The 26,094-nt window shown below is 32.2% G+C and overlaps 18 protein-coding genes across 18 annotated transcripts; 9 read left to right on the forward strand and 9 right to left on the reverse strand.

Annotated features, from left to right (window-relative positions):
- Positions 1-1,191: 1,191 nt before the first annotated feature.
- BN7_4239 (E3 ubiquitin-protein ligase) lies at positions 1,192-2,436 on the forward strand (the record flags this gene model as incomplete). The annotated part of the gene is made up of 1 exon (XM_011275153.1): positions 1,192-2,436. The coding sequence occupies one exon, from the start codon at positions 1,192-1,194 to the stop codon at positions 2,434-2,436; it is 1,245 nt and encodes a 414-aa protein (XP_011273455.1).
- A 550-nt stretch (positions 2,437-2,986) lies between these two features.
- On the forward strand, positions 2,987-5,179 carry BN7_4240 (Zn(II)2Cys6 transcription factor; the record flags this gene model as incomplete). The annotated part of the gene is made up of 1 exon (XM_011275154.1): positions 2,987-5,179. One exon carries the CDS (start codon positions 2,987-2,989, stop codon positions 5,177-5,179), a length of 2,193 nt encoding a protein of 730 aa, XP_011273456.1.
- Positions 5,180-5,288: 109 nt separating this feature from the next.
- On the reverse strand, positions 5,289-6,008 carry LUC7 (Luc7p; the record flags this gene model as incomplete). The annotated part of the gene is made up of 1 exon (XM_011275155.1): positions 5,289-6,008. One exon carries the CDS (start codon positions 6,006-6,008, stop codon positions 5,289-5,291), a length of 720 nt encoding a protein of 239 aa, XP_011273457.1.
- A 258-nt stretch (positions 6,009-6,266) lies between these two features.
- Positions 6,267-6,863, forward strand: IMP1 (endopeptidase catalytic subunit IMP1; the record flags this gene model as incomplete). Its single annotated transcript, XM_011275156.1, has 1 exon — positions 6,267-6,863. The coding sequence occupies one exon, from the start codon at positions 6,267-6,269 to the stop codon at positions 6,861-6,863; it is 597 nt and encodes a 198-aa protein (XP_011273458.1).
- Positions 6,864-7,301: 438 nt separating this feature from the next.
- BN7_4243 (3-oxoacyl-[acyl-carrier-protein] reductase) lies at positions 7,302-7,868 on the reverse strand (the record flags this gene model as incomplete). Its single annotated transcript, XM_011275157.1, has 1 exon — positions 7,302-7,868. One exon carries the CDS (start codon positions 7,866-7,868, stop codon positions 7,302-7,304), a length of 567 nt encoding a protein of 188 aa, XP_011273459.1.
- Positions 7,869-8,145: 277 nt separating this feature from the next.
- On the forward strand, positions 8,146-9,274 carry IWR1 (Iwr1p; the record flags this gene model as incomplete). The annotated part of the gene is made up of 3 exons (XM_011275158.1): positions 8,146-8,179; positions 8,381-8,507; positions 8,839-9,274. 3 exons carry the CDS (start codon positions 8,146-8,148, stop codon positions 9,272-9,274), a joined length of 597 nt encoding a protein of 198 aa, XP_011273460.1.
- Positions 9,275-9,543: 269 nt separating this feature from the next.
- BN7_4245 (60S ribosomal protein uL6) lies at positions 9,544-10,116 on the forward strand (the record flags this gene model as incomplete). Its single annotated transcript, XM_011275159.1, has 1 exon — positions 9,544-10,116. The coding sequence occupies one exon, from the start codon at positions 9,544-9,546 to the stop codon at positions 10,114-10,116; it is 573 nt and encodes a 190-aa protein (XP_011273461.1).
- A 159-nt stretch (positions 10,117-10,275) lies between these two features.
- On the reverse strand, positions 10,276-11,076 carry TPP1 (polynucleotide 3'-phosphatase; the record flags this gene model as incomplete). The annotated part of the gene is made up of 1 exon (XM_011275160.1): positions 10,276-11,076. One exon carries the CDS (start codon positions 11,074-11,076, stop codon positions 10,276-10,278), a length of 801 nt encoding a protein of 266 aa, XP_011273462.1.
- Positions 11,077-11,220: 144 nt separating this feature from the next.
- On the forward strand, positions 11,221-11,808 carry SNU23 (U4/U6-U5 snRNP complex subunit SNU23; the record flags this gene model as incomplete). Its single annotated transcript, XM_011275161.1, has 1 exon — positions 11,221-11,808. The coding sequence occupies one exon, from the start codon at positions 11,221-11,223 to the stop codon at positions 11,806-11,808; it is 588 nt and encodes a 195-aa protein (XP_011273463.1).
- Positions 11,809-11,895: 87 nt separating this feature from the next.
- Positions 11,896-12,627, reverse strand: AIM36 (Aim36p; the record flags this gene model as incomplete). The annotated part of the gene is made up of 1 exon (XM_011275162.1): positions 11,896-12,627. One exon carries the CDS (start codon positions 12,625-12,627, stop codon positions 11,896-11,898), a length of 732 nt encoding a protein of 243 aa, XP_011273464.1.
- A 428-nt stretch (positions 12,628-13,055) lies between these two features.
- On the forward strand, positions 13,056-13,544 carry MRPS8 (mitochondrial 37S ribosomal protein uS8m MRPS8; the record flags this gene model as incomplete). The annotated part of the gene is made up of 1 exon (XM_011275163.1): positions 13,056-13,544. One exon carries the CDS (start codon positions 13,056-13,058, stop codon positions 13,542-13,544), a length of 489 nt encoding a protein of 162 aa, XP_011273465.1.
- A 159-nt stretch (positions 13,545-13,703) lies between these two features.
- Positions 13,704-14,794, reverse strand: BUG1 (Bug1p; the record flags this gene model as incomplete). The annotated part of the gene is made up of 2 exons (XM_011275164.1): positions 13,704-14,651; positions 14,723-14,794. 2 exons carry the CDS (start codon positions 14,792-14,794, stop codon positions 13,704-13,706), a joined length of 1,020 nt encoding a protein of 339 aa, XP_011273466.1.
- Positions 14,795-15,659: 865 nt separating this feature from the next.
- On the reverse strand, positions 15,660-16,694 carry TIF34 (translation initiation factor eIF3 subunit i; the record flags this gene model as incomplete). Its single annotated transcript, XM_011275165.1, has 1 exon — positions 15,660-16,694. The coding sequence occupies one exon, from the start codon at positions 16,692-16,694 to the stop codon at positions 15,660-15,662; it is 1,035 nt and encodes a 344-aa protein (XP_011273467.1).
- Positions 16,695-17,054: 360 nt separating this feature from the next.
- RPB4 (DNA-directed RNA polymerase II subunit RPB4) lies at positions 17,055-17,657 on the reverse strand (the record flags this gene model as incomplete). Its single annotated transcript, XM_011275166.1, has 1 exon — positions 17,055-17,657. The coding sequence occupies one exon, from the start codon at positions 17,655-17,657 to the stop codon at positions 17,055-17,057; it is 603 nt and encodes a 200-aa protein (XP_011273468.1).
- Positions 17,658-18,241: 584 nt separating this feature from the next.
- YAK1 (serine/threonine protein kinase YAK1) lies at positions 18,242-20,605 on the forward strand (the record flags this gene model as incomplete). Its single annotated transcript, XM_011275167.1, has 1 exon — positions 18,242-20,605. One exon carries the CDS (start codon positions 18,242-18,244, stop codon positions 20,603-20,605), a length of 2,364 nt encoding a protein of 787 aa, XP_011273469.1.
- A 229-nt stretch (positions 20,606-20,834) lies between these two features.
- On the reverse strand, positions 20,835-21,299 carry TIM17 (protein transporter TIM17; the record flags this gene model as incomplete). Its single annotated transcript, XM_011275168.1, has 1 exon — positions 20,835-21,299. The coding sequence occupies one exon, from the start codon at positions 21,297-21,299 to the stop codon at positions 20,835-20,837; it is 465 nt and encodes a 154-aa protein (XP_011273470.1).
- A 609-nt stretch (positions 21,300-21,908) lies between these two features.
- BN7_4255 (alpha-mannosyltransferase) lies at positions 21,909-23,798 on the forward strand (the record flags this gene model as incomplete). Its single annotated transcript, XM_011275169.1, has 1 exon — positions 21,909-23,798. One exon carries the CDS (start codon positions 21,909-21,911, stop codon positions 23,796-23,798), a length of 1,890 nt encoding a protein of 629 aa, XP_011273471.1.
- A 380-nt stretch (positions 23,799-24,178) lies between these two features.
- On the reverse strand, positions 24,179-25,828 carry NDE1 (NADH-ubiquinone reductase (H(+)-translocating) NDE1; the record flags this gene model as incomplete). Its single annotated transcript, XM_011275170.1, has 1 exon — positions 24,179-25,828. One exon carries the CDS (start codon positions 25,826-25,828, stop codon positions 24,179-24,181), a length of 1,650 nt encoding a protein of 549 aa, XP_011273472.1.
- Between the last annotated feature and the right edge of the window lie 266 nt (positions 25,829-26,094).

Below are 26,094 nucleotides of genomic sequence, written 5' to 3' on the forward strand. Positions count from 1 at the left end.
GCCATGTACATTGTACACCGTCAAGCTCTGACTTTCTTGACTTGATCATGAATTATGGGATCACTTTTTTAAATTATCAAGTTTTTTAATGGGTGTACTACCACACTACCACTGTACCTACACCACGCGGACCAGCTTTTCAATTTCTATACGTACATGGTTCACTAGTAGGTACGATGGGCAAGATACAAGATATCTAACGTTTATTAGTTCAAGTTCAGAAGGTTATATGTTTACTAGGCAATGTATGACTTACGGGTATATCAATTTACCTTCGCACAGTGGAATCATGAAGGTTCCTTCAGGACTATGTTTATAGCTTAAACATTATACTATATATAGCCCAACAAGTTCTCCACTGCCTAATTTTTATTCTCAAACAAAGATGTTTACAAAATGTCATGACGTACAAACCACAAACTATAATACGGTCCATTTCCCTGGTAGCACAACAAGACCGTGAGATTTTGAGCGCGTTTTGTATACCTGTTTTCATGGTTTGTTTTGGTTTGGTATGCGTGTTTTTGCAAACTTGTCCGATCTGTTTATGGCTCGGAAGACACGCTATGTAGTGTTAGAAAGAAGAACGTGACTTCAATTCAAATTTTAACCACCACAAATATACTTATATTACCATCATTAAATAGCCAGTGCTTCAAAGTAGAGATATATCACATCATACTTAGCCTTCATAATACAAATCTCTAGCGATATTTTTCATTAAAGCTCAGAAGCCCCTTCAGAAAGCGCGTTTCGATTCTTGCAGAATTGTTTACTTTTTGTGGTTCCTACCGAGCTCCTGTGAACATTTTCCAGAGAATTTGCACTTGAGGCTATCAAGACTTTTCAAAATTCCAATCCATTCCCAAACCTCCATTGTCGTATAAAACCAATTGTATCTCCTCTGAAATTCTCTATTTTAAGAATGCTTCAACTTACACTTTCTTGCAATCAATCAACAATAAAACTATATCAATAGGTTTAAAGATTACAATTTATTGAAGAATAACGGTTATCCACATAGAGCTTCACATATAGTCTCGTCCATTCCTTTAATTAACTAACTGCTATTCATTCTTTATAAAATTTTTCATTCCAAATAATTATAATAAAAGACTTCTTTACATCACAATAAAGTCCAATATAATAAGAACAAGAAAAAGAACAACAAGAACAAGAATATAAGATCAAATGCAATTCTCAACTTTATTACCAGTCGCTTTGGCTATCATGCCAATGGTCAATGCTTACGCCAACGTCGCTGTTCGTTTTGATGACCAATTATTGAAAAGAGCTGAAAATGGTACTTATCAAGTTGGTTCTTACGCTGATTCATCATCATCATCAGCTTTACCAGAAGCTTCCTCTTCTGACGTTCAAGGCCAATCTCAACAAGCTTCATCTTCTGATGTTCAAGCTCAAGCTCAACAAGCTTCATCTACTGCTGGTGATTCAACAATCTATGAAACTTTGACCACCACCGTTACTACTGAAATTCCAACTTATGTTCCAACTACTGATGCTAATGGTCAAGCTTCATCTGTTTTATCCACTTCAACCATTACCTATTTCTCAACACTTACTCAAGAACAATCATCATCTGCTGCTCCTCAAGGTCAAGCTTCTAGTTCAGCTGCTGAAGGTCAAGGTGTTCAAGAATCAGTTAGTACTGCTGGTGAATCAGTCTACCAATCTGGTGATTCAACAATTACATCAGTTGTTTTGACCACTTACACTTTAGCAGAATCTTCAACTTCAGCTACTCCAACCAATGAAGGTGAACAATCTCAAGCTCAATCATCAGAAGCTCCAGTCTCTTCTTCAGCTGACTCATTAAACATTGATGAAGCTGGTAAACAAGTTCAAGCTAACAACAATGGTGCTCAATCTTCATCATCAGCTGCTGCAATTACTTCTGCTCCAGTTGCTGAATCTTCATCCGCTGCTCCAGAAGCTCAAGGTGCCGTTTCAACTGTCACTGTTACTGTTACAAATGATAACTGTGCTGCCTCTTCTGCTCAAGATCAAGTTTCAACCGTTACTAGTACAATTACCACCAAGATCCCATTAACTGCTGAATTCACAATTACCGGCTCAAATGGTGAAGTTCATACCGTTTCAACTTCAACTGATATTGACCAAACCACCACCCAAGTTGTTTACTTAACTCAAACCACAACTTTACCATCATCATCCGCTGCTGCTGAAGCTACCGCTACAGGTTCAATTGACCAAGCTGGTTCTGGTACAAATGCTACTCAACCACAAGCAACCAACTCTGCATACGGTTCAGCTTTATATGGTAACGGTACAACTTCTGGTAACTCAACTAGTTTGAGTCCAAGTGCTTCACAATACAGTATCACTGCTAGTGATTATGCTTCAAATGGTTCAGTTCAAAAACGTTCATTTTTAAGACGTATTATTGGTTATTGAATTCCCTTAGTTGAAGGATAAATTACATATTCAATCCTCCTAAAGTTAGAGTTCTAACCAACAGCAGACCATTTACACTCAATGCTACTAGCTTTTAATTTTTATTACAATTTTGGAGTTATTTAGATGCTTTTTTACTTTTATTTTTACACACTCTTACGATCAAACCATTGCTTTTTATCCTTTTTTTATTTCCTCTTTTTCACAATTTATTTTTTGAATATATCTGCCTATTTATCTATTTCCCTCTATATTACTTTAACTTACGATTTGATTTATACATGGACGTTTTGTACTTCACAACGTAGCTAGATAAAAGATTATTACCTTTAAGCGCACTTATATCTCAATGATTACATAATATAAGCCAGATTACCACTGTGCCATGACATAATCACGGAACGATAATAGATAAACTATGGCGTCTGAGAATAGTGGACCGTGCCGGCTGCCACGATGTATTTTGAGTTGACGCTTCATTTTACTATCGTTATTGATAGACTCCAAAGACTCATGATCGGGTGCTGAAATAGCAGTTGGAAAGGTCGAGATGGTGCGTACGTTCTTAGCTTGTGATAACTGTCGTCGTTCCAAGTTACGTTGTTTATCAAACGTGGATGCTAAAGGTGAACCCAATGGGAAATGCCAACGGTGTGCTAAGCATCACTTCGAGTGTCAATACACTCCAAAACCATCACAACTCAAGAAGCAGATACGACGTGAGAAGTCTTTACAAGGTGATAAGGGGTTTGGTGTGATTGAGAAGAAAAATTCTGTGAAAAGACAACAACTTCCAAGTCCTTGTGCTATACCACTTAGTATCAACCCATCTTCAAATGGTACTGGAGTTAAAAGAGAAGAAACACCACCTTTCCTTTCAGAAAGTATAAACAACTATGGAAATAAACATGGTAATAGATGTGCCAACTATTTGGATTCAATGATTTTACCCAATAGATCTATAATGTTAGAAATAGTTTATGATTTTTTCAACAACCAAGTTCATTCTATATTTAATTTTTTACACAAGGAGTCATACATAGATTATATTAAAGGTGATAAATTTGGCCATCAGTTTTTCAATTATGATGACCCTGAAGATATACCAATATTTACCCCGTGTACATTATTGGCAATAATGGCATTATGTGCTAGAAATAATGAAACATTAACTAAGATGTATGGTGAATTCGATCAAAACAATGATCCTGAAGGTTTCGTCCCAAATTTTGGTCAACGTCCATATAAAATAACTTCTAATTCCCCATCAAACGCATCCAAGTATTTTGCTTTTTACTCAAGACAATTATTGAAAGATATGTTTGATACACCTTCAATTCAAAGAGTTCAATCATTAACCATATTATCATCTCATGAATGGAGCGAAGGAAATGCAGCAAGATCTTATTTATATATTGGGATTGCAGCTAGAATGGGAGCCATTTTGGGTCTAGGATGTAACCGTGGTGTTTGTTATGAGAATGAGATTGAAGATCCTCGTGAAAGGTTCATTTCTATGGAGTCTAAAAGAAGGACAATATGGTCAGTTTACATGATGGATAGATGTAATTCAAGTGGTCGTAATAGATCACATGCTTTGAAAATTGAAGATATTGAAGTTAGTTTACCTTGTCCTGAAAAAAATTTCCAAAATGGTATTCCTATTGATTTTCCAAGCTATAATGATTGTTTCAGATGCCTAGGACAATTAACAAGTTTAGATTTTACAATTATTGGTTACGAATTATGGTCTAAAATTGCTAAATGGGTGGGTGAAATTGGTTCTAAGAAGGAAAAATTGAATCCAAGTGATCCAAACTCTAGCTTCTACAAGCTAAGTAACGATTTACAGCTATTAAGAGATAGCATGCCTAAGGAGCTGGATATATTGAATCTTAACAAGCATTTAGAAGCTGATAATTTAAATTTTGGATTTCTACATCAGTTATTATATCTTTCGGGTATATTCTTGAATAGAGAATATTTTTATTATAGTTCCGATTTATCACAAACAGATCATTACCAGTTCACAAAAAAACTTATAAATCAAGTGCAAGAAAGCTCTAGCTTGATAATGACTTTGGTATCAAGAAAGAAATTTATCATTACCCCATTCACAGCATTTGAATTATTTACAAATTCAGTCACATGTCTTTCAATCTCTAATATCTTGAATGATTTGAATTTGAAATCTTTAGGGGTTCAAAATATGGAACTTTTGAAAATGTATTTTCATGATGATCATTTAGGTATGACATGGTATGGTATTATTGAACAGTTACTGAGATACTTGGAAAGATGTAATCATGGAGTCTTTAACAGGGCGTTACAACAAAACACCAAATTGAGTAATTTGCTAAATGATTATGGTGAATCAGATATCCCAGAACAACATACAACTCATCCATATCAGACGAAAAAGATTGATCTAAATGACATTTTGAACTCATCAGATTCTGAGTCAAATTATGTCAAGAATAATGAACAAATAGAAACAACACCATTGTCATCAATAAACAGTATCGAGAGCCAATCGATACAACACCAAGACCCACAATATAATTCATCAGCGGTGACAAGTATATCATCTTCAGAAAACGACCACCAACAGTTATGGGAGAATTCATTGGAAAGTGATATCGATAAGTATTTTAAGAATTGGGATAAGATTATACCCAATTGGAATGATGTTTTCGTTGAGGATAGGACAATTGATGATGTAAACTCTTTATTTCCTAGTTAATATTGAGAATACAGTGGTAAAAGCTCATTACTAGATTAATTACTAAGTTTTTTACAATATAAATCGTATTTATTCATTTATTTTCTTTTGTAAAAAAAAACTAATTCAATCAATCATTTTTATGTTTTCTCTTCAACTCATCGAGTTTATCTCTCATTTGAACATAGCCTAAATGTATCTTACCCAAAAAGTGATCACTCAATCTTCTATCACTATCTAGTCTTGAAAGATAAGCGCCACAAACTTCACAAACTTGAAGTTTTTGTTGTGCACTCTGACCTGCATTTTCAGTTACATCTCTCAACTTTTTTATATGATATTCTCTTTTCACTGATAATTCTTGAAGCTTGACACTTTGATCCAATGCCTTCAATACTTGTTTATTCTCCGTTAATTTCTCAATTTCTTGAATCATTATATTTATTCTTGAATCAACAGCTTCTAATTCTTTAGCAGCTTCACTTATCTTTAGTTTTTCTTCTGGTGTATGCTCCAATCTTTTCAATGCCACATCAATTTTTCTATTGACATCAACTATAAATCTATTCAATGTCTGTATGACTTCAATATCAAAATCTGGGTATTCCTTGCCTTGTGCTATTTCTCTTTCATATTGTAATTTATGTTTCTCCAAATGTATCTTGTTACAACGACCCATGTCTTGCTTAGTACTATTGAATAGATCATATGGGCATATACCCAGCAAAAAACTTTTACAGATCTTTGGATCTGAAAGACCTAATTCTCTTCGTTGTCTTGAGGGATTGATCAATGTATCTCTTCCCATAAGTTGTTCGAGAAGTTCTCGTTGTTCGTAACGTGCCATCATTTTGATTTAGTTTTTGACAATTGATATTCTGACTCTTAAGCAGCTTCTAATAAAGGACTCCTGAACCTAAGCTGATGTTTGTTTCAATGTTGTTTTAATGTTGATGATTTGTTTTCAACTTGGAATATTTAATAATTTTCCTATACCCAAAATCTTACATAAGAATCTGATTCTTCACCATTCAACTTTGAAAATCAAAAAGTAAATCAACAACAATACACACGATCAAAGCTATTCAGATTTACACCAAACTCACCAATGGAAAAGGCAAAGTTTTTCGGGAAAGTGTTCAGCTATGTATTGAGAGGTGGTTGTGCTGTCCATGTTTTGCAGTCACATTTTTATGAGTTCACAGAGACTAGAGGTGAATCAATGTTACCTACATTAGCAGCTAGTAATGATTATGTGTATACATCTAAAAGATACAAATTGGGACGTGGTGTTGAAATTGGTGATTGCATTGTTGCCTTAAAACCAACTGATCCTGATCAAAGAGTTTGTAAAAGAATCACTGGAATGCCTGGTGATATAATTTTGATTGATCCAAGTATGGAAAACAAGAAAGATGACAAATCTAAGTTTGATGTGGACAATAAAGAAAGCTTCAACAAGTTTATAAAGGTGCCTGAAGGTCATTGCTGGGTCACAGGGGATAATTTAGCACATTCTTTGGACTCAAGAACATATAATTCCTTACCATTGGGTTTAATAAAAGGGAAAATAATTGCAGCAAATGATTTTAATCAACCATTTTGGGGTGGTGAAAGAGGTAACTTTTGGGGATTTAGAAAAGTGTCAAATAATTATATTGATGATGAATTAGAAGAAACAATTGTACCAACTATTGCTTCATGATTTCTATTCTGTGTTGATGGTGATGTTTCTAAGTCTGATGGTGAAGCTGGTGATTTTTTATGATCATATGTTTTCATTGATTCATCCATCCCGCTGACATATCTAACAAATTGAGTCATTGGCCATGGTAATGATCTGAATAAAGGTAAGAAATTCCCATATATTGGAAATTTGAGCTCACCTCGTCTTCCATATTGAACTGCTTCGACTATTTTCTGTGCAACGTATTGTGGGTCTAATTCAGGTGCAAAGATTGAGGATGGTGTGTTGACACCTTTGAACATTTGGGTTCTTAATTGACCAGGACAGATTAACAATGTTTTCACACCTGTGTTACTGAAAATTGGTGGTCCCAACTCATATGTTAATGATTCATGTAACGCAATTAATGCTGATTTTGAAGCCCCATATGCAGCTATAGAATTATGTTAGTATCAATCATCTAAAATAAAATTTAAGAAAATACATACCCAAGTTTGATGGTGACATATATCCTAATACAGAAGCAACAGTTATAATATATCCCCTTTTTAAATCTAACATATCAGGTAAAAATGCCTTATTAATATAAAAATTTGACATCAAGTTAACTTGTATGATTTTTTCAATTTCCTCCAAGGATAAATCAATAAATGATTTCCCAGAAGTTATACCAGCATTATTGATCACAACAGTAACGATACCAATTTGACTTTTAACCTTTTCGCTCATTTCCAAAACTTCATTTTTATCACTAACATCACATTGATAATAATAAACACCATCCAATCTATGCTTTTCAGCTGGTTCTTTAATATCAAATACAACAATTCTTTGAACACCTCTCTTCAAAAACTCCAAAACAATTTGTCTACCTAAACCTTGGGTTCCTCCTGTCACAAGAACGACATCACGATGTTTTTCCAATACAATACCAATTATAGAATCTGATAAATAAGAGATCAACCAATTTGTATAGAGTGTTTTCCTGTAAATATAAGCTTTGATGGCTAAAGCAGTGTGCATAGTTTGATGACTGATAGCAAGTCTATTGATACTTCAAAAACATTTCTATCAATCTTTAATCTTAAAGTTGTATTGACTAGAAGAAAACGACGATTAACTCTAAATTGTGTCAGATTTTGTACTTTGTAATTTGGCTTTGTAAACATTTCGGTTTCAACAAAATCGGCCGGTTGGTGAAAATATAATTAAAATCAAAACAAAAACCATGACAACGGTGTACAACTTCAAGCAGATTATTTCATAATTAAATAACCAGGATAGTCATTGATCATTAGATATGAGTTCAAGGGAACATCTACCAGAAGTATTACGTATTAAAAGAAAAAGAAACCAGGACTCGCTTCAAGCATTGAGTAAGATATAATTCTCAATTAATAAAGTTAAATGACATTCATTATTAACAAATACATTAGTTCTTGAGGCACCTAAAAATAAGAGAATAAAAGATGAACAATACGGTATGTTTCTTGAGGAATTACTTCAAGAATTCAAATGCTAATATGAACTCACAGTTTTCAAGTTGCAAAGAACAGATTCTCAAATTGTTCAATTGAAAGAAGATGGGGTGGGTACGTTACCATTATTACAAGAGTCAAGTGAATCAAAGGTAAGTAGAACTTTTATTTGTGTCGTGAGCCGGTAACTAACGCAATTCACAAGCATAAACAGAATACCTTCATTCTACCCAAGGAGGAGAAGACAGAGGAGAAGCTTCCTGATGAATTCACTGAAATGTTAGATTCCGTATTAAAATTACCCCAGGAACAGTCAACAAATTTGAAGAAGCGTAAACAAAGATCTACAAAAGTTAATAGAGAAACGATAACAGATAAACCGGACTTAGAATATGTTTACGATGTCTATTATAGAGATCGTGCAGTTCATGAAACTTGGGAAAAGGAGAAAATTGGTTATATGTATGTATTTGAAACCGAGATGAACAAAAGACAAATCGACTAACAATTTGAAGAAAATTTGAAGAAGATGCCAATGATGAAGATGAAGAGAATGATTCAGATAAACATTTATCAGATGATGAAGACTCAAATGCAGAAGATTTCTATAAAAATGATTATCCTGAAGATGAAGAGGATTATTCAGATGATGAAGGTAAATCAGAATCTTCAATAGAGATCCTAACCGAATCAATGATAAATTCACAGCAGCAGAGTACTAATGAAGATACGCTTGCTCAATTACATGAAGAACTAGGGGAAGAGTTCGAAGACTTATATGATGAATTGTATGACGATGAAGGTAATGGTCCTTCAAATTTTCTTGACAATGGTGAAGACTTGGACTATGAAAGACAGCATTTTTTCCTTGGAGATGAAGATGATGAATTAGCTCAACACCGTGACAAGATCTTTGGGAAATTACAAAAAATGATAGATGAAGATAACTGAGTTATGTATTGTGAAATGTGAATTGTGAATTGTGTATGGTATGTAACTTTTTCTAAATATAGGGCATGAAATATACAAAGTCACGTGCAACAAGCTAGGCCCATGTAAAAACGCGAAACACAAGTATAAATGTCTGGATGTCTTTTTGATTTTTTTTTTGTTTTTGATTTTCGTGAAAAATTCAATAATATGGTGAAAAATATCAGTGATTAAAAGCGCTTTTAATACTTGGTGAATCTACCTAAAGACAGTGGAATAGCATCAACAAAATGAAATACATCAGAACTGATCAAACCTTAGATATCCCAGAAGGTGTTAAAGTTAACATCAAATCAAGAATCGTCACTGTTACCGGTCCAAGAGGTACTTTGACCAAAAACTTGCGTCACATTGATATTACTTTCACCAAATTATCTGACAAACAAATTAAAATCACCGTCCACAATGGTGACAGAAAACATGTTGCTGCTTTAAGAACTGTTAAATCTTTAATCGCTAACATGGTTACCGGTGTCACTAAAGGTTACAAATATAAATTAAGATATGTTTATGCGCATTTCCCAATTAACGTTAACGTTGTTGAAAATGATGGTAAAAAATCTATTGAAATCAGAAATTTCTTAGGTGACAAACAAATCAGACAAGTTCCAGTTCATGAAGGTGTTTCAGTTGAATTCTCAGCCAACCAAAAAGATGAAGTTGTCTTATTAGGTAACTCTGTTGAAGCTGTTTCACAAAACGCTGCTGATATCCAACAAATCTGTAGAGTTAGAAACAAAGATATCCGTAAATTCTTGGATGGTATCTACGTTTCAGAAAAAGGTACTATTGAAACTGATTAGATTTATTCATGAAAAGTGTTTTTTAATGGGAAGATTGATTAATGTACAAATATAGAACTTAATAAAACGGTTCATCAGCTACTATTGAGTTGGTAGCATCGTAGTTAATTATTATAATATCGACACGATGAATGATTGATTTCTTTCAGGGTTATTAATCTATACAAAATAATCTTCTGGGACTTTAAAATTTAGATTGATATTTTCTGCAAATTTTAAATCACTATCACTAAAATCATTAGATCTACCAGCCGCATCACCAACATATATACTATCTTTAATGAGTATTTTATCTTCACCACCAAAATCTTTTATGAAATTATCAAACATTCCTCTTTGAGGCTTTCTCATCTCTTCAAAACTCTTCACAGAATCTCCTTTATATCCAGCTGCCTTCTTAGGACTTGCATAAACCCATATTCTACTAATATCAATTCCTTCAGATTTCAAACTTTCTAAAATTGATTGAATTCTACCAACAAAGTTCTGATATGATTTGGAAGTCTGTTTAGCAACAACACCCCCTTGGTTTGTAAATATCACAATTGGTGAATTGTTCTTTATTGATTTCAACTTTGATATAACTGATTGATTAAACCATCTCCAATCTGTTGATGATCTTGCAAATTTCGAGCCTGATTTGGTATTAATCAATGTTCCATCAAGGTCAAACGCTACTATAGAGACAGGTGTTTCAGTAAGTGAAAAGTTCTTGGGTATGATCTTGATCAAATATTCACCTATTATGGAACTAGTATGAACTGATTGTTTGTTTGTTTGTGATTTTGATGATATTGATGAGATAGAATTTTGAGCCTGAGAAGTCAATGATTTAGTGACTTTTGAAGGTTTGGATTTTCCAACCATGGATAGAATATCCTTTGACATGACAACCTCTATCTCTGATTCAATGCAAATTTCCTGAAAGTCGTTTATGAAATTCACGCGAGAAGTGTTCATTTAAATTAAAGTAAAAGCTCACAGAAGCTCCAGATCTTTATAATGTTTACATAAGTCGCGCTTAATTTTCACGTACATTTATATAGACGTACGAATCAAAGTTGATATTTCTTCAGAGAATCATCAAACCACCATTGAACAAGTATGTCAGAGAAAAATTCATTTGGTAGAAGAACATGGGATAAAGAAGAGTTTTCCAAGCAAGGAGCACTACGACGTGAAAAGGAACAAAATAAAACAATAGAGAAAGTTGAAGGTGTATCTCAAATTGATAGGGACTCATTGAATTTCAATAAAGATCTTAATAAGAGACAAGTCATTGCAAGTAACGTTGTATCAACTAGAGGGAAATCATTTGGTTTTTATTGTGAAGTTTGTGACTTAACTTTCAAAGACAATTTGAAATATGTGGACCATTTAAATAGTAAACCACATTTGATACGAAGTGGTGAACTTAATCAACAAATTGAAGTCACTTTAGATGATGTTAAACAGAGATATGAAATGTTAGTAAAGAAAATGGAAGAACAGCAAAATGATGATGAAAAATATGATATTAAGAAAAGAATTGCCAAAAGACAAGCATTTGAAGAGGAGCTTAAAAGAAAGAGACAAACCAAAAAACCAAAGCCCGTAGAACAAAAAACAAATGTTAGTACTAATAATAATGATAAAGATGATAATATGATGAGTATGATGGGATTTAGTGGGTTTGGAAGTACGAAAAAGTAGAATTTTTGATTTGGTAACACAATGTGCAAGATTTAATGATTTATTACTTACATGTCTATATATATAAATGCATTTTGAAATTTATCCTTATTCCAATGATTTTATCAAATCTTCTGTAGATTCGATAGTTTGAACTTTATTAACAGTATTATAATATTTGAGAACATCATCTTCTACTTTAGATTCTTTATCATCTGATAAATGGATTAACTTTTTAATTGTAACAGCTTTTTCTTCAAATTTAACAGATTCTTTAATATCTGGTGGATAATTTATCACAACAAATTTTTTTGATTCATTATTTTTCAATTCTTTGGAGATCAGATCAACCAATAAACCAGTTGGTAAGGTCTTGGTATCTGGATCGTTTAACAATGCGTTGTATAGTGATTCTTTATCATTCTTTTCCCTTTCAACCAATTTACTAGGATCTATCAATTCGAACCCATCTAATTTCAGTTCTTTCAAGTCATCTTGATTCTTATCAGCTTTAACAAAATAAACTTGCTTCTCTTCTTGAGTAAATAACGCTTTTCTTCTTTTCAATTTCATTTGTTGTTTGAAATATTCAGATTCACTCATACTTCTTGAACCTTTTTGTTCCTTATTAACAGCCTCAACAACTTGTGCTAATATAACCCATGAAATGATACCAATAGCTATAAAATTACGAAATCTAACACTTTTATTTGGATCTTTACTTGGTTGATTATTTTTAGAGCTTAAACATCTTTTGAACAATGGTTGTGATTGGGGTTTTATTCTAGGAAATAATGAGCTTTTGAACGCTCCTATTCCAAACGGCTTGCTTCTGAACATTCTGATCTTTGTTTCAACGTACGTACAAGTATACTTAAATCTGGTCTAAATATCATATACAAACATAACTTAGATACAATGTAATCATTTTATTTTTTTCCGCGATGATTGGATACTTGCCGTTATATATTAGAAAATCGCACGATGGAAACTAATCGAAAGCACATGATTAGAAGATCACTACTACTCACATAAGTCAACCAAAATAAGAAGAATACGTATTTCGAATAACATATTTCACAATATCAAATCTTACCAATTATCAATAAAGTATCCATCACTCAGCTTTAATATGGAAGTGGGTCAACCAAATGGTTCGCGAATATTTCCACCAAATATCAAAATTTTGTTGAAAAACAGTGAAGAGATTCATGAAAGATTAGCCTAGTAATCAAATCAATATTGATATCAAAGAAAGAAAGTTAGTCATGTCACTTACGAGACTAGGGAACCTTTGTGCTCATTTGCAAAATGTCACTAGAGTGAATTTAGCCACAACTGCTATCCCATATTCAAGAATGCATTTAGAAGTTGCATCACATCTATATAAACAAGGTTTCATCACATCAGTACAAAAAGGCTCTCTAAATGGTCCAGATTTAAAACCAGTTGACGTTACACCAGATAATATTGCCAGTAGAAGACTATGGTTGGGGCTAAAGTATAGAGGTACAGATTCTGTCATTAGAAAAGTTTCATTAATTTCCAAACCAAGTCGTAGAATTATTTTAGATCATGATCAATTGAAATTATTAGCTGCTGGTAAATCAGTTAGAGAAATCAAACCATTACAACCAAGTGAATTGGTACTTGTGAAAGTTGATACTACAAAACGTAATTTCAGTTACGAAATTCTTGATTTGGCTGAAGCTATTGAAAGAGGTGGAAGTGGTGAAGTTTTATGTCGTATCAAATAAGAAAATTAAAGTATTATAAAGGGGAAATTTGAATATAATTGTAAATAGATATAATGAAATAAAGCATTAATTCTTATGGGATCAAATTTGATACTAGAACTGTAGCTAAAATTGATCTGAATGAACATAAAATTCAACACAACAATATACATAAAATTATCATAATTCAACAATTGGTCCACTACCAACACTTCTCCAATTTGTCATATCAATATTCCAACCTTTCCATTTACTCAACTTAGCCTTTATTTCTCCAAGACTTAATTGACTTTCATTATTATGATGAGGTTTAAATTGACTAAACGTGGTTGAGAAGGGTTGTTGAGAAGAAGGTGTTGGAGATAAAGATAACGTTTCATCTTGGTCGTATACATATCCTGTAGTCAAATGATTTGTTGGAACCGATCTTGAAGAATCAACTTTTGCTTTAGCTAGCTTAGCTTCTAAATCTGCGACTCTTGCTTCTAATGTTTCTATTTGCTCTAAGTGATCTAATTTCAATAACTTTAATTCTTTATTTTCCTTCTTAACTTTTTCCAAATCTGCTTTCAAAGTATTATTTTCCAATTGTGTTTTCTCAAGGGTATCATCGGCTTGTGCTTGTTTAATGGTATCCATGAATGAAGGACCTTCTTCGGGGAATAAATCATCAGCAGCAGTTTGTTGTTTTGATTTTGATTCTTCAAGTTCTTGTTTTTGCTCACCAGAGGATGGAACATCTACATTTGATGCAGAGTCATCCTTATTTTCTTTTTCATTTGAAGTAATTTCAGAACCCTCTTTGTTACTTAATTGTATACCTTCGATATCTGCAGCTAGTTTTTCTTCAATTTCAGTATTGGATTCTTCTTTTTCTTCTTTTTCTTCTTTTTCTTCCTGTTCTTCCTTCTCTTCCTTTTCTTCTTTCACATCATCTTTATCTGTAGTTTCCTTCTCCAATTCATCAACATTAGTCTCTTCTTTAGCTTCATCAACAGTGGATTCTTCCTTAGCAACGTTTTCTGTAGATCCAACGGATTCTTCAGTAGGTTCAACACTAACGTCTTTGCTATCATCATTATCATCACCCTTCTTTGTCTTCTTTGACTTCTTCTTTTTACCCTTATTCTTCAATTGTTCATACTAGATTATTATTGTTAGACATGATCCATATCCAAAAATCAATTGAACAAACTTACTTTTTTTCTAGCAGCTTCTAGTTTTTGTTCTTTAAGTTGTTCTTCTGTGAGCTCAACTTCCTTATCTGACATAGTGTACACGCTTTCAGTATTCGATTGACTGTGCTTTCTTCGATTGATCACAATTGAAGTCTTTGTTGTTGAAGTTGTTAAATGTCAACTACGTTGATTCAAGCGCTTATCTGACTCAGCACTTACATAATCAAGATCTTTTTCAGGCGCGCGCGAGCAGCAGGTGTTGAAATTAAAAAAGAAACAAAATCAAAAATTACAAATCTCCATTTTAATCTATTCATCAATCAAACACTCATCAACTACTACAAACTTCACAATGTCCAGAGGTAACCAAAGAGAAAAAGCAAGAGAAAAGAATGCCAAAAAGATGGCTCAACAAAAAAAGAAGATAGAAGGTGATCCAAAGAAGAGATTGGAAGATCAAGCCGAAATCATGAGAAGAAAACAAGCTGAAGGTAAGTAAACTCATATCCACTAAAAAACACCTTGAGACCACCTTGAAGGTTTCTACCTCATCCGTAGAAACATGAATGGAGATCCCACGTAGAAATCGGATCCTTTCATGGCCAATTACTAACTTCATTCCAAAGCTGATGCTAGAAAAGCTGCTGCTGGTGGTGCTTAAATTGAACACTTCTGACATAATGGTGATCAGTTAAAATCAAGAATAATCAAAAATCACAAGACTATAGAGCTAATTATAAAAGATAGAATCAACTTGAAGAAGTAACATGCTTACATACATACATATATATACGATGTCAACGATGAATATGACTTAGATTAATACATGAAAATCAAAATTCTCTTTTGAACTAATTACATATGTAGTGCTTTTTACTCACTAAAAATTCCTTTTCTATGTTTATTTCATTATACAGAAACCCACAAACATTCCTTGAAAACTTTCTTATTCTTATTCTTAATCTTGATTGTTTTCTTTTGAAGCAGCAGCAGCTTCAGCTGTTATTTCAACATCATATTTGAAATCAAAATAAGATTTATCAAAATTATGAACACGAACATAACCATCTTCCCCACCAGACGCATAACCAGTACCTTTTGGATGAATAGCAATATAATTTAATGGGCCGAAATGACCTTTTACTCTACCAATTTCATCTTCAAAAATTTTATGATAGAATCTTGCTTCGAATTTACCTTGATTAGCAGCGGTTGTAGTAACATCTCTAGCTTCTTGACCACCACCTAAAACAACGAAATTTTTCAATGGTGTTATAGCAGCTGAATTTAAAGGTGAATCTGATTCAAATTTCTTTAAAATATTTAAATTATCAACATCTAATATTTTAGATGATTTATCTTTTGATGATGTGATAAAATATGTTCTATCTTCTGAAAATTGTAAATCAGTAACTAAACCTTCATGAACTTTGACAGAGTTTATGAATTCACCAGTTTTAGCATCATATTTAGAAACAGTACCATCTTGATGACCAGCAATAATGTATTTACCCAAGTATGAGAAACCAGCAACACTAACTCTTTCTAATCCTTCATAAGTTGGAATAACTAATATTGGTTCTTCATCTTGTTTTGTAGGTGTTTCTTTATTGATATTGAAGACTGAAATATCACCCTTATGACCCATAACAGCATCCATAACAGCTAAAAATTTATCATTTGATGGATTAAATTCAACTCTTCTAACTGGAGATACACAACTCCAAGTGAAAACATTTTCACCATTTGAAACATTCCATAATTTAACACTGAAATCAGCAGACCCTGTTAAAAGCAATTCAGATTTTTGATCAACATCAATAGACCAAATAGTACCACCATGGCCACTGAAAGTTCCTAATCTTTCACCATTGAATGAATACCAAACAGAAGCTTCTTTATCTTTGGCAACAGTGAAAATTAAATCACCTTCACGGTTATATTTCACCTGCGTAAGTGAACGTTCATGCCCTTTTAACAATAATGGTCTCATTTTGAACAATAATTTATAAGATACTGGATCAATGCAACTCTTATGATGCTTTGATATTCACTTTATTTCAACTATCGAAAAAGTTTTAATTTTAATAAAGTCGCGAAACCGCCGCGAAAAAAAAATATGAACTTATAAAAAATACCGCGAACAAGAGATCTAAGAAGGTTTTAATTACAATTGACGAATGAATTTGATGATGCTTCTTCATTATGGATATACGTATATATATAGTACATATTCATATAAAGTTTTATAGACGAAATGAATTAAAGTTGTGAAAGCAATAGCAACTTTTTGTTGTTTTGTAATATACATGGAGATAGTTTATTAAATGTTTAATGATTTCAAGCTTTTTTTTTAATATGGTGTTTCTAATCTTGATAATTGATTCAATATGTTTTGTAGTTCAGCATCAGTTTTCTTATTCGTTAAACTAGGTATCAAAGTTTTAGCTTCATCAACATCATCACAGGCTAATGAACCTAGTTGAGCTAATTCGAAAGGATGTAAATTTGAATTTTCTGGTGATTTTAATAATTGTTCCACCGCTGAACATGTTTGTGTATCTCTAAATCTTGAAAATGTACTCAAATGATCTAATGTTTTCTTTAAAACCTCATTTGCTCCTACCGCTATTGCTGCTTTGGCTATTTCATTGTTATCGTCATCATTACTATTTGCTTCATCATTTTCGTCATCTTGATCCAAGGTTTCTAAAGGTTGATCTCTAAATTCACCATTTGGTGTCATAATCTTCTTTCTTTCTTTCAATGCACTTCTAATAATGATTCTTGCTTCTGATAAATTCAAAGCAATAAGATCCATTGGTTCACCATCATGATCATATTGTCTTATATCAAATTCTGAACCAAGCTGTAGATTAGCAGCATTTTCTTCTTCTTCATTCAAAGTCTTCACTGTTCTTCTCTTGATACCAGATGTAGATGTTGAAACATTCATTTTTCAATTCAAATTTAATGTTAATGTCTATTTTCCCACAGTACGTTTCTATTCAGTTTTACTTACTGTTTTGTATTATTATTTCAAAAATCTCGAAAAACATCGCGAAATAACGATCGCGAACCAGGGGAGTAACCCGCACTTACTGATAAAGATGATAATTCCGACCATTTTTCACGTGAATTATGGGATCAGATCCGACACCGCGATTGCAGTATTGGAGATTATCATTTCAGTTCATGGGAACAGCTGCTTTCAGGTACTTGAAAGAGTTGAGAGTTGATCAAACAGTGGAAAATCCTTGATTTCAAGGTCAATTGGGATAGTTAATATAACTTATAATTGAAAAGACATATATTTGGCTGATAAAGCTGCCTCAATTTGCTACTTAATACCAGAAGTTTAGGCATATTTACAAACACTTTGACTCATTTTGCTTTGCTATTTGTTAGAAGAAGGTGAAATCATATCATTTGAAGCAAAGTTGCATTACTTATTTAACCTTTTTAATAAAACTTTACACATCAAAGCTTTCATATTTGATATTGGAATAGTCATAAATACAACAGAATAAGGATTGATTAATGTCATTCCATTACAGCTCTCAGCATCCAACACTGGATGAAAGAGGTAAATATCAGTTTGACCAGGGTCCAACTAATCAACAAGTTGAAGGTGAAATGCAACCACCTCCAATACCTCAAATCAATCAACCTCAACCTCCACAGAATGAACAACTAGCACAGCAGCAGGCATATCAACAATCATTACAACCGCCACACGTTTTACAGCAACAATCATCACAATATCAAGTACCACAACAATATGTTGTTCAACAACAACAATACCTTTCACCATATCAACAACAACGACAAAATAGTTTCCATCAACAACATAGTTCCCCTTTGGGCTCAAACTATCCACAATCATCATCTGAAATAACATGGAATAACTCATATGCATCAAATCAAATGAATATGGCCACAACCCCAAGACTATCTTCATCTTCAACTTTGAATCCTCATCAACAGAAACAAACTGCATCACCCTTTGGATCACCAACAAACTCATTTAAAAACCCATGGTTTTCATCACAAAGATCACCATCTCAAAGTCATTTCCAACCACCAAATACCAATTCCTCTTCATCAACCAACTCAACAAACTTCAATTCATCTCAAATTGGACCAACATCATCAACTTCATCATTGTTACAACATACACCGACAAGGTCATCAATCTTCAATAATCAATTACCAACAACATATGAAGATGATATGGGTGCTTTCAATGCTTCAAGAAAAAATTCATTAATTCAAAATCCCCCAATTCGTGCTCCAGCACCACCTCCAACATATTATGCAGATTCTTCAGTTCAACTAGGCTTTATGGATCCTCAGGCTCAAAGACGTCAATCAGTGGCAACAATGATGCAATCAACTCCACAGCAACAATTTTTAACTCCAATACAAGCAAGAAGACAATCTGTTTTGAATTCAAATCAATTTCCACCAGTTAAACAATTACCACCTCCACAAGTTCGTAAAATTCATTCAAAGCAAGACTTAAGACCTGTTAAAAATGCAGTACCAAAATATAGACGTGCATCAATGGGATCAAATTATATATCACCTTTATTGTCTTTAACAAATGATCTAACGACAACTTATTCTTTATGTGATTCAGATTTTAATTATGAAGTTTCTAAAAACCCTAAAAGAGTCTTGACTAAACCAAGTGAAGCTAAAACAAATAATGGTGCTGATAATGAAGATAATGATTATATTTTATATGTTAATGATGTTTTAGGTGGTCAAGAGAATCGTAAATATTTGGTATTGGATATATTAGGTCATGGTACATTTGCACAAGTGGTTAAATGTCAAAATTTGAAAACTAAAGAAATGGTTGCTGTTAAAGTTGTTAATTCAAAACCTGCATTTTTGAATCAAAGTTTGAGTGAAATTAGCATATTGGAATTAATCAATAGAAAAATTGATCCTTTAGATCAGCATCATTTCCTTAGATTGAAAGATAAATTTCTTCATAAAAATCATTTGTGTCTTGTATTTGAATTATTATCTTCAAATTTATTTGAATTAATTAAACAAAATCAATATAAGGGACTTAATACCAAACTTGTTAGAAATTTTGCCAAACAATTATTAGATTCACTTTGTGTTTTAAAAGATTCTAAAATTATTCATTGTGATTTAAAACCTGAAAATATTCTATTGGTAAGCCCAGATAAACCAGATATTAAAGTTGTTGATTTTGGAAGTGCTTGTCAAGAACGTCAAACGTTATATACATATATTCAATCAAGATTTTACAGATCACCAGAAGTTATTTTAGGATTACCATATACAACTTCAATTGATACATGGTCATTGGGTTGTATTGTTGCAGAATTATTTTTAGGGTTACCTATATTCCCAGGGTCATCAGAATATGATCAGCTAGTTAAAATTACATCAATATTAGGATTACCACCAACTTGGATGATTGAAATGGGTAAAAATTCTAAAAATTTCTTGGAAAAAACTGAAGATGGTTCAGGATATAAAATGAAATCATTAGAAAAATATTGTAAAGAAAGAAATTTAAATGAAACTGCTGGTAAGAAATATTTAAAATCAAATGATTTAAGTGAATTAATAATGGGTTATACCATGCAAAAGAGAACAATGACATCAACAATGATTGAAAAAGAGACAAATGATCGAGCATCGCTGGTTCATTTATTAAAAGGTTTGTTGAATCTAAACCCATTAGAAAGATGGACTCCACAACAAGCTATTCTACATCCATTTATTCAGGAAACAAAATTCACAGGTGAATGGAATCCACCAGGAACCGGATTAAGAAACTTGAATAATAGAAATGATAAAAGTGCTGAAGAAGTTAATGGATTGAAAGCAAGTGTGGGAAACAAATGGTATAAATGAAATACTGAACACAATATATATATATAGTTATAGTTATGGATAGGCTTAATGTTTTTATGATCTACAATGTTTATAGTTTGTTTAATAATTTAAACGAAATGCATTATTTACATTAATTTATATGTACAGTTATATCTTTCATCAAAGGGTCATTATAAAGATTTTTGAACTTCTTTATATGTTGAGTTGTAATTGTATTTTTGCTCTAAATTCTAGATGATTTTCAAATTTATTGTAAAGGTTGTTGATCAGGTAAAGGAGGAGCAATAGGTTTATTTTGCCATGCCATATAACGTTGGAACATCATACCAACACCTTCGAAAACACCTAATAAACAAGCACAAGTAATTGCACTATTTCTTGTATGTCTCCAACCACCTCTAATAGCTAAAGCACCACCGGTGAAAAAACCTGCAATAATAGCATTTAAAGGATCTTCTCTTTTTCTAATAGCTTTAACAGAACAATCAAAAGTGGAGAATAAACCACCCCAAACACCGAAATTACCACCAACGACTGGAACACGAGCTTTAATAGCACTTATAGCACCAATACGTCTTTCACCATATGGAGAATTTCTGAAACCTTTAATACCATGCCAAACACAACCACCAATAACACCCATGGCGAAGGCACCACCAAAATCGTTTAAAATGACAATAGGACAAGGATCTCTAGTATGATCAGCGGACATCTTTAGTTTGTTTCCTGAGTTTGAAGTTGACTTTTGCCTTTGAACCCACTAAAGTTTCCACTCCAGTTCAATGAAAGATTGAAAAGTTGTGAATCAGATATCGCATTCGCGGTTTTCGCGAAGCAGCTAATTTACCCGGACTCCAATTTTTTTAAGTTTTTCTGCCATTTTCAACCGGGCTGATAAAAGCGAAGCACGAGCCGCGAATTTTAGAGGCTTTTAAGTTTAATTATCAAGTGGGTAAATAAAATGCGTAATAAATGAGACAATTGAGTATGGAAATCTTTATGAGACGTAAAATTATTGTAGTATGAGTTTCTATTAGAGACCGGCTGTCACCTCTTTGGTGTTTTGAAACTTGTTGCGTAGTGCGTAGTGGGTACTTGTAGTTCTTAATTCCCTTCCAATTTTAATGTTTTTCACTCACTTGTGCATGATAGGCGCAAGGAACCGATTTCACGAGTAAATAATAAATTATACCCATGATTTCAACTCAGAAGAAGGCTTATTTAAACATCAACAATCCATCTTGCAAAAAAAAAAAGCTTGGTTTTGTTGGTTACAATATCATTGAGACATATACTATAGACAGACGCTTCACAGATAACCATGAATAAGGCGTTGAGAACAACCTCTTCTGCTCTTCAGAGAGTCATACATCGACTTCACTCCACAAGACATGCTAAAATTATAACGTTGCTTTCATTTACAATACTTATTCTAATAACTTTACAATTCCAGTATTTGGTTTTCTATAACCCTTCCAAAGAAATTGGGATTGAATATAATAAGGCTAAAGACTCTCATGGACCAGCTTACTATGAAACTTCAGATGTTACTATTGTTAAAGCGGATCCACAAAAAAATGAAAATATAACTGCTGATCATATCATTAATGATTATAATGATGATGAATATTACAAAAATAAAGATTTTTCAGATTATACAAATTCAGAATCAATTGAAGCTGGATTGGGGAAATATTCAGTAATGAAAAAATTCATAAATGATCAATTAATTGGTAGTATATTACAATGTAAACCATCATTTGGTCCAATTAATAATAAAGATCATTATAATAAATCAAATCATTATCCTACCAATTGGGACGGTAAACTACCTGTTTTATCAGGTAAACTAAGAGAAAACAATGGTGTTGATCCAATAAGATCAAAGAATTATTTGAAATCATATTTCTTGTTGAAAGATAGAGAACATGAACATTTGAAAAATTCACATAAAGTCTTTTTAGAAAAAATGCCAGAAAAATTCCCAGAAGAAATTGAATCAACTATTAAAGGTAATGGGATTTTATATGCAGGTGGTGGTCAATATAATTGGTTAGTCTTATTATCAATCAAGATGTTACGTGACTTGGGCTCAAAATTACCAATTGAAGTTTTCATCCCAAATGAAAATGAATATTCAGTTGATTTATGTGATAGAGTTTTCCCTGTTTTTGGTGCTAAATGTATTTTAATGTCAAATTATATTGATACCAAAAAAATCAAAATAAAAGGATATCAATTAAAATCAATGGCTTTATTATTAACATCATTTGAAAATGTTTTAATGTTAGATTCTGATAATTTACCATTGAAAAATCCAGATTTATTATTCATCAATGAGCCATTCATATCAAAACCATTAGTAATTTGGCCTGATTTTTGGAGAAGATCAACTTCACCAACATTTTATGATATTGCAAATATAACAATCAATGAAACTAATCAAATCAGATTTTCATATAATGATGAACGTGATCATCCAGAAGGTTTAGAAACATTAGATGATTATAATGAAAAAGTTTCATATCATGATTTAGAAGGTACTTTCCCTGAAGCATCAAGTGAAACAGGTCAAGTGCTTATAAACAAAAAAATTCATGCTAAAACTTTATTCTTATCACTTTATTATAATTTTTATGGACCAAATTATTATTATCCATTATTTTCCCAAGGACAAGCAGGTGAAGGTGATAAGGAAACTATATTAGCAGCAGCTCATAAATTTGGATTACCTTATTATCAAGTTCAAGAATATATTAGAGAATATGGAGAAATTCGTGATGATAATTCAATTTCCATTGCAGCAATGGGTCAATATGATCCAATTTTAGATTATATTCAATTTAGAAATCCTGAAAGTTTTAAAGATACAAAATGGACATATGATCGTACTAAAGATAATTATAATATGCATAGATATAAAAATAGTGAAATGTTATTCCTTCATTGTAATCAACCAAAATTATATCCATGGAAAATTAATGGTAAAGGATTTAGACAAATTCATGATGATCAAGGGAATAGAAGAAGATTATATTCTAAATTATTGATTAAAGAATTAGGTTATGATTTTGAATTGAAAATTTGGGAAGCTATGAAATGGTTGATTTGTGATCATGGTGATTTCCAAGTTAAAGGTTTAAGAGATCCATTACTTTGGTGTGGGAAAGTTAATGAACAATTAGAATTTTTGCAAACAGATAAACTTTGACAAATTGTTACTAATTGATTTCAATTAATAACACTGCTCTTAATTATGTGATATCCAAATTTTGATTTTAGTACTATAATACAATATAATTTAATTCATAAAGTAATATATGTCAAGGTTTTTCCATTTTCGTAAATGACTTACATTTTAAACTACAAATACATGCATCCTTTTTGTATGACACAAAACAGATCTCATTCTTCTCATTATATTATAAAAAACAAATACGTATACACATGATTTTATTAAAGTTTGGAATATTGATTGATATAATTTTTTGGAATATTAATATTATTGAATGAAAAATAAAGATCTGAATTAGAATATTATTATATCTTAAAAAATTGAAACCAAACATGAAATTAATTGATTTAAAGCTCTTATTCTTTTGATGAATCTCTACCAAAGATACTAACTTTAACCCAATCTAAAACAACTAAACATCTGTTTCTAAAACTTAAACACATACCAACATAAGCAGATTTCCAGAATAAGAAAGTTAATGAACCACCTAATGATAATTTTGACCAATTACCCCAAGATAAATCAGCAATAGCTCTTTCTGAACCAATATAAGCTAAAGAACCTAAATAAACAAATTGGAATGGTTCAAAATTTGAAATTTTATCAATTTTTGATAAAATTTTGGCCTTTTCTGAAGCTTCAGGAGTTTGTTCTAATTTATATTTATGAGAATCAATTTTGGCTAAATTTTTAAATAATTTTGATAAATAAATACCATGTTGATAAGCAGCTTGAGCAGTTGGAGCAAATTTTCTACTTAAAACACAATCACCAACGGCAAAGATAGAATCTGAACCAACAGCTTTTAAATAATCATCAATTATTAACCCTCTATTAGCAAAAGTTTGACCTTCTAATTGACCGGCAATGTTTTTTGTGATTTCACGACCTCCATTACCAGTAGCCCAAACTAGCACACCATATGGGATTTCTTCAATTGAAGTTGTACCATCAGAATTTTTAATTGAAGCAGTAATTTTTTTATCATCAACTTTTTTAACCATAGTTTGTAATTTTAAAGAAATATTTTCCTCGGAAAACACATCTTCAGTATATTTAATTAATTTCTTGTTGAACATATTCAAAATATTTGGTAAAGCTTCAACTAAAGAAACTTTAATTTCTTTAGAAATTTCAGGATACCATTTAACTAAATCTTGATCAACAAAATCTTGTAATTCACCAGCAAATTCAACACCAGTTGGACCACCACCAACAACAACAAAACTTAATAATCTAGCTCTTTCAGGATCATTTTTAGGTAAAGCAGAAGCTTTTTCAATAGAATTCAACACTTTATGTCTAATTTCTTGAGAATCTGAAATTTCTTTTAAGAATGAAGCATGTTCATAAACACCTGGAGTACCAAAAGTATTTGGTTGAGCACCAACTGCACAAACTAAATAATCATAATGTAAATCTTGAACAACATCATTTTTAGCAATATCTTGACCTTTAACAGTAACTGTTTTTTTAACGGAATCAACTTTTGTAGCTTCAGCTTCATAGTATAAGACTTCACCTTTACATCTTCTAGCAATAGATCTAATTGGTTCAATAATTGATTTTGAATCAACAGTACCGGTTGGAGCAGATGGTAATAATGGAGTGAAAAGGAAATAATTTCTTGGAGAAATGACAACAACGTTATATTCAGTTGTATCTAAATTTTTCAATAAAGAAACAGCACCCCAACCAGAACCTAAAATAACAATAGTCTTTTTTGGTTGACCATTTGCAAAAGTTGGAGTTTGAGGTTGTTGTTTTGAAGGATTTGATTCTTCATAAATGGAATAAGCAATATAAGAAGAAGCTAATAAGGCAGAGATCCAAGTTGATCTCCAAGCAAATTTACCAGCTCTTCTCCAAAAAGATGGTTTTGGAACAGTTGGTTTTGGAACTTGTTGTTGAAATCTTGTTAAACAAGTTGAGAACAACTTTTTTTCAGATTGTTTAACCAATGATTTTTGAACCAAAGGTCTCAACAATTGAGTAGATCTTAGCATCTTGATGTCAATCTATAACCTTGACCTTGGACACAGCTAATATGTAGCAAAAAGAATAACAAAGGAAAATAAAGCCTATAAAACACAATTAGTTAAATCAAAAGATTTTAATTTTTCCTTTATAAAATGAATCACAGAGAAAAAAAATTGAAGCGAATTTCGGAATTCGAAAGCTCATCGCAAGTCGGAATATCGGTTATTGAAATAGCCATAGTGGCGGCTCCATAGTTAAGCACAGCTCAGTGGCTCACTTCCGACTTGAGCTA

This window comes from Wickerhamomyces ciferrii, contig 00151 (assembly GCF_000313485.1).
Source record: "Wickerhamomyces ciferrii WGS project CAIF00000000 data, strain NRRL Y-1031 F-60-10, contig 00151, whole genome shotgun sequence".
Classification (NCBI taxonomy): Eukaryota; Fungi; Ascomycota; class Saccharomycetes; order Phaffomycetales; family Wickerhamomycetaceae; genus Hansenula; species Hansenula ciferrii.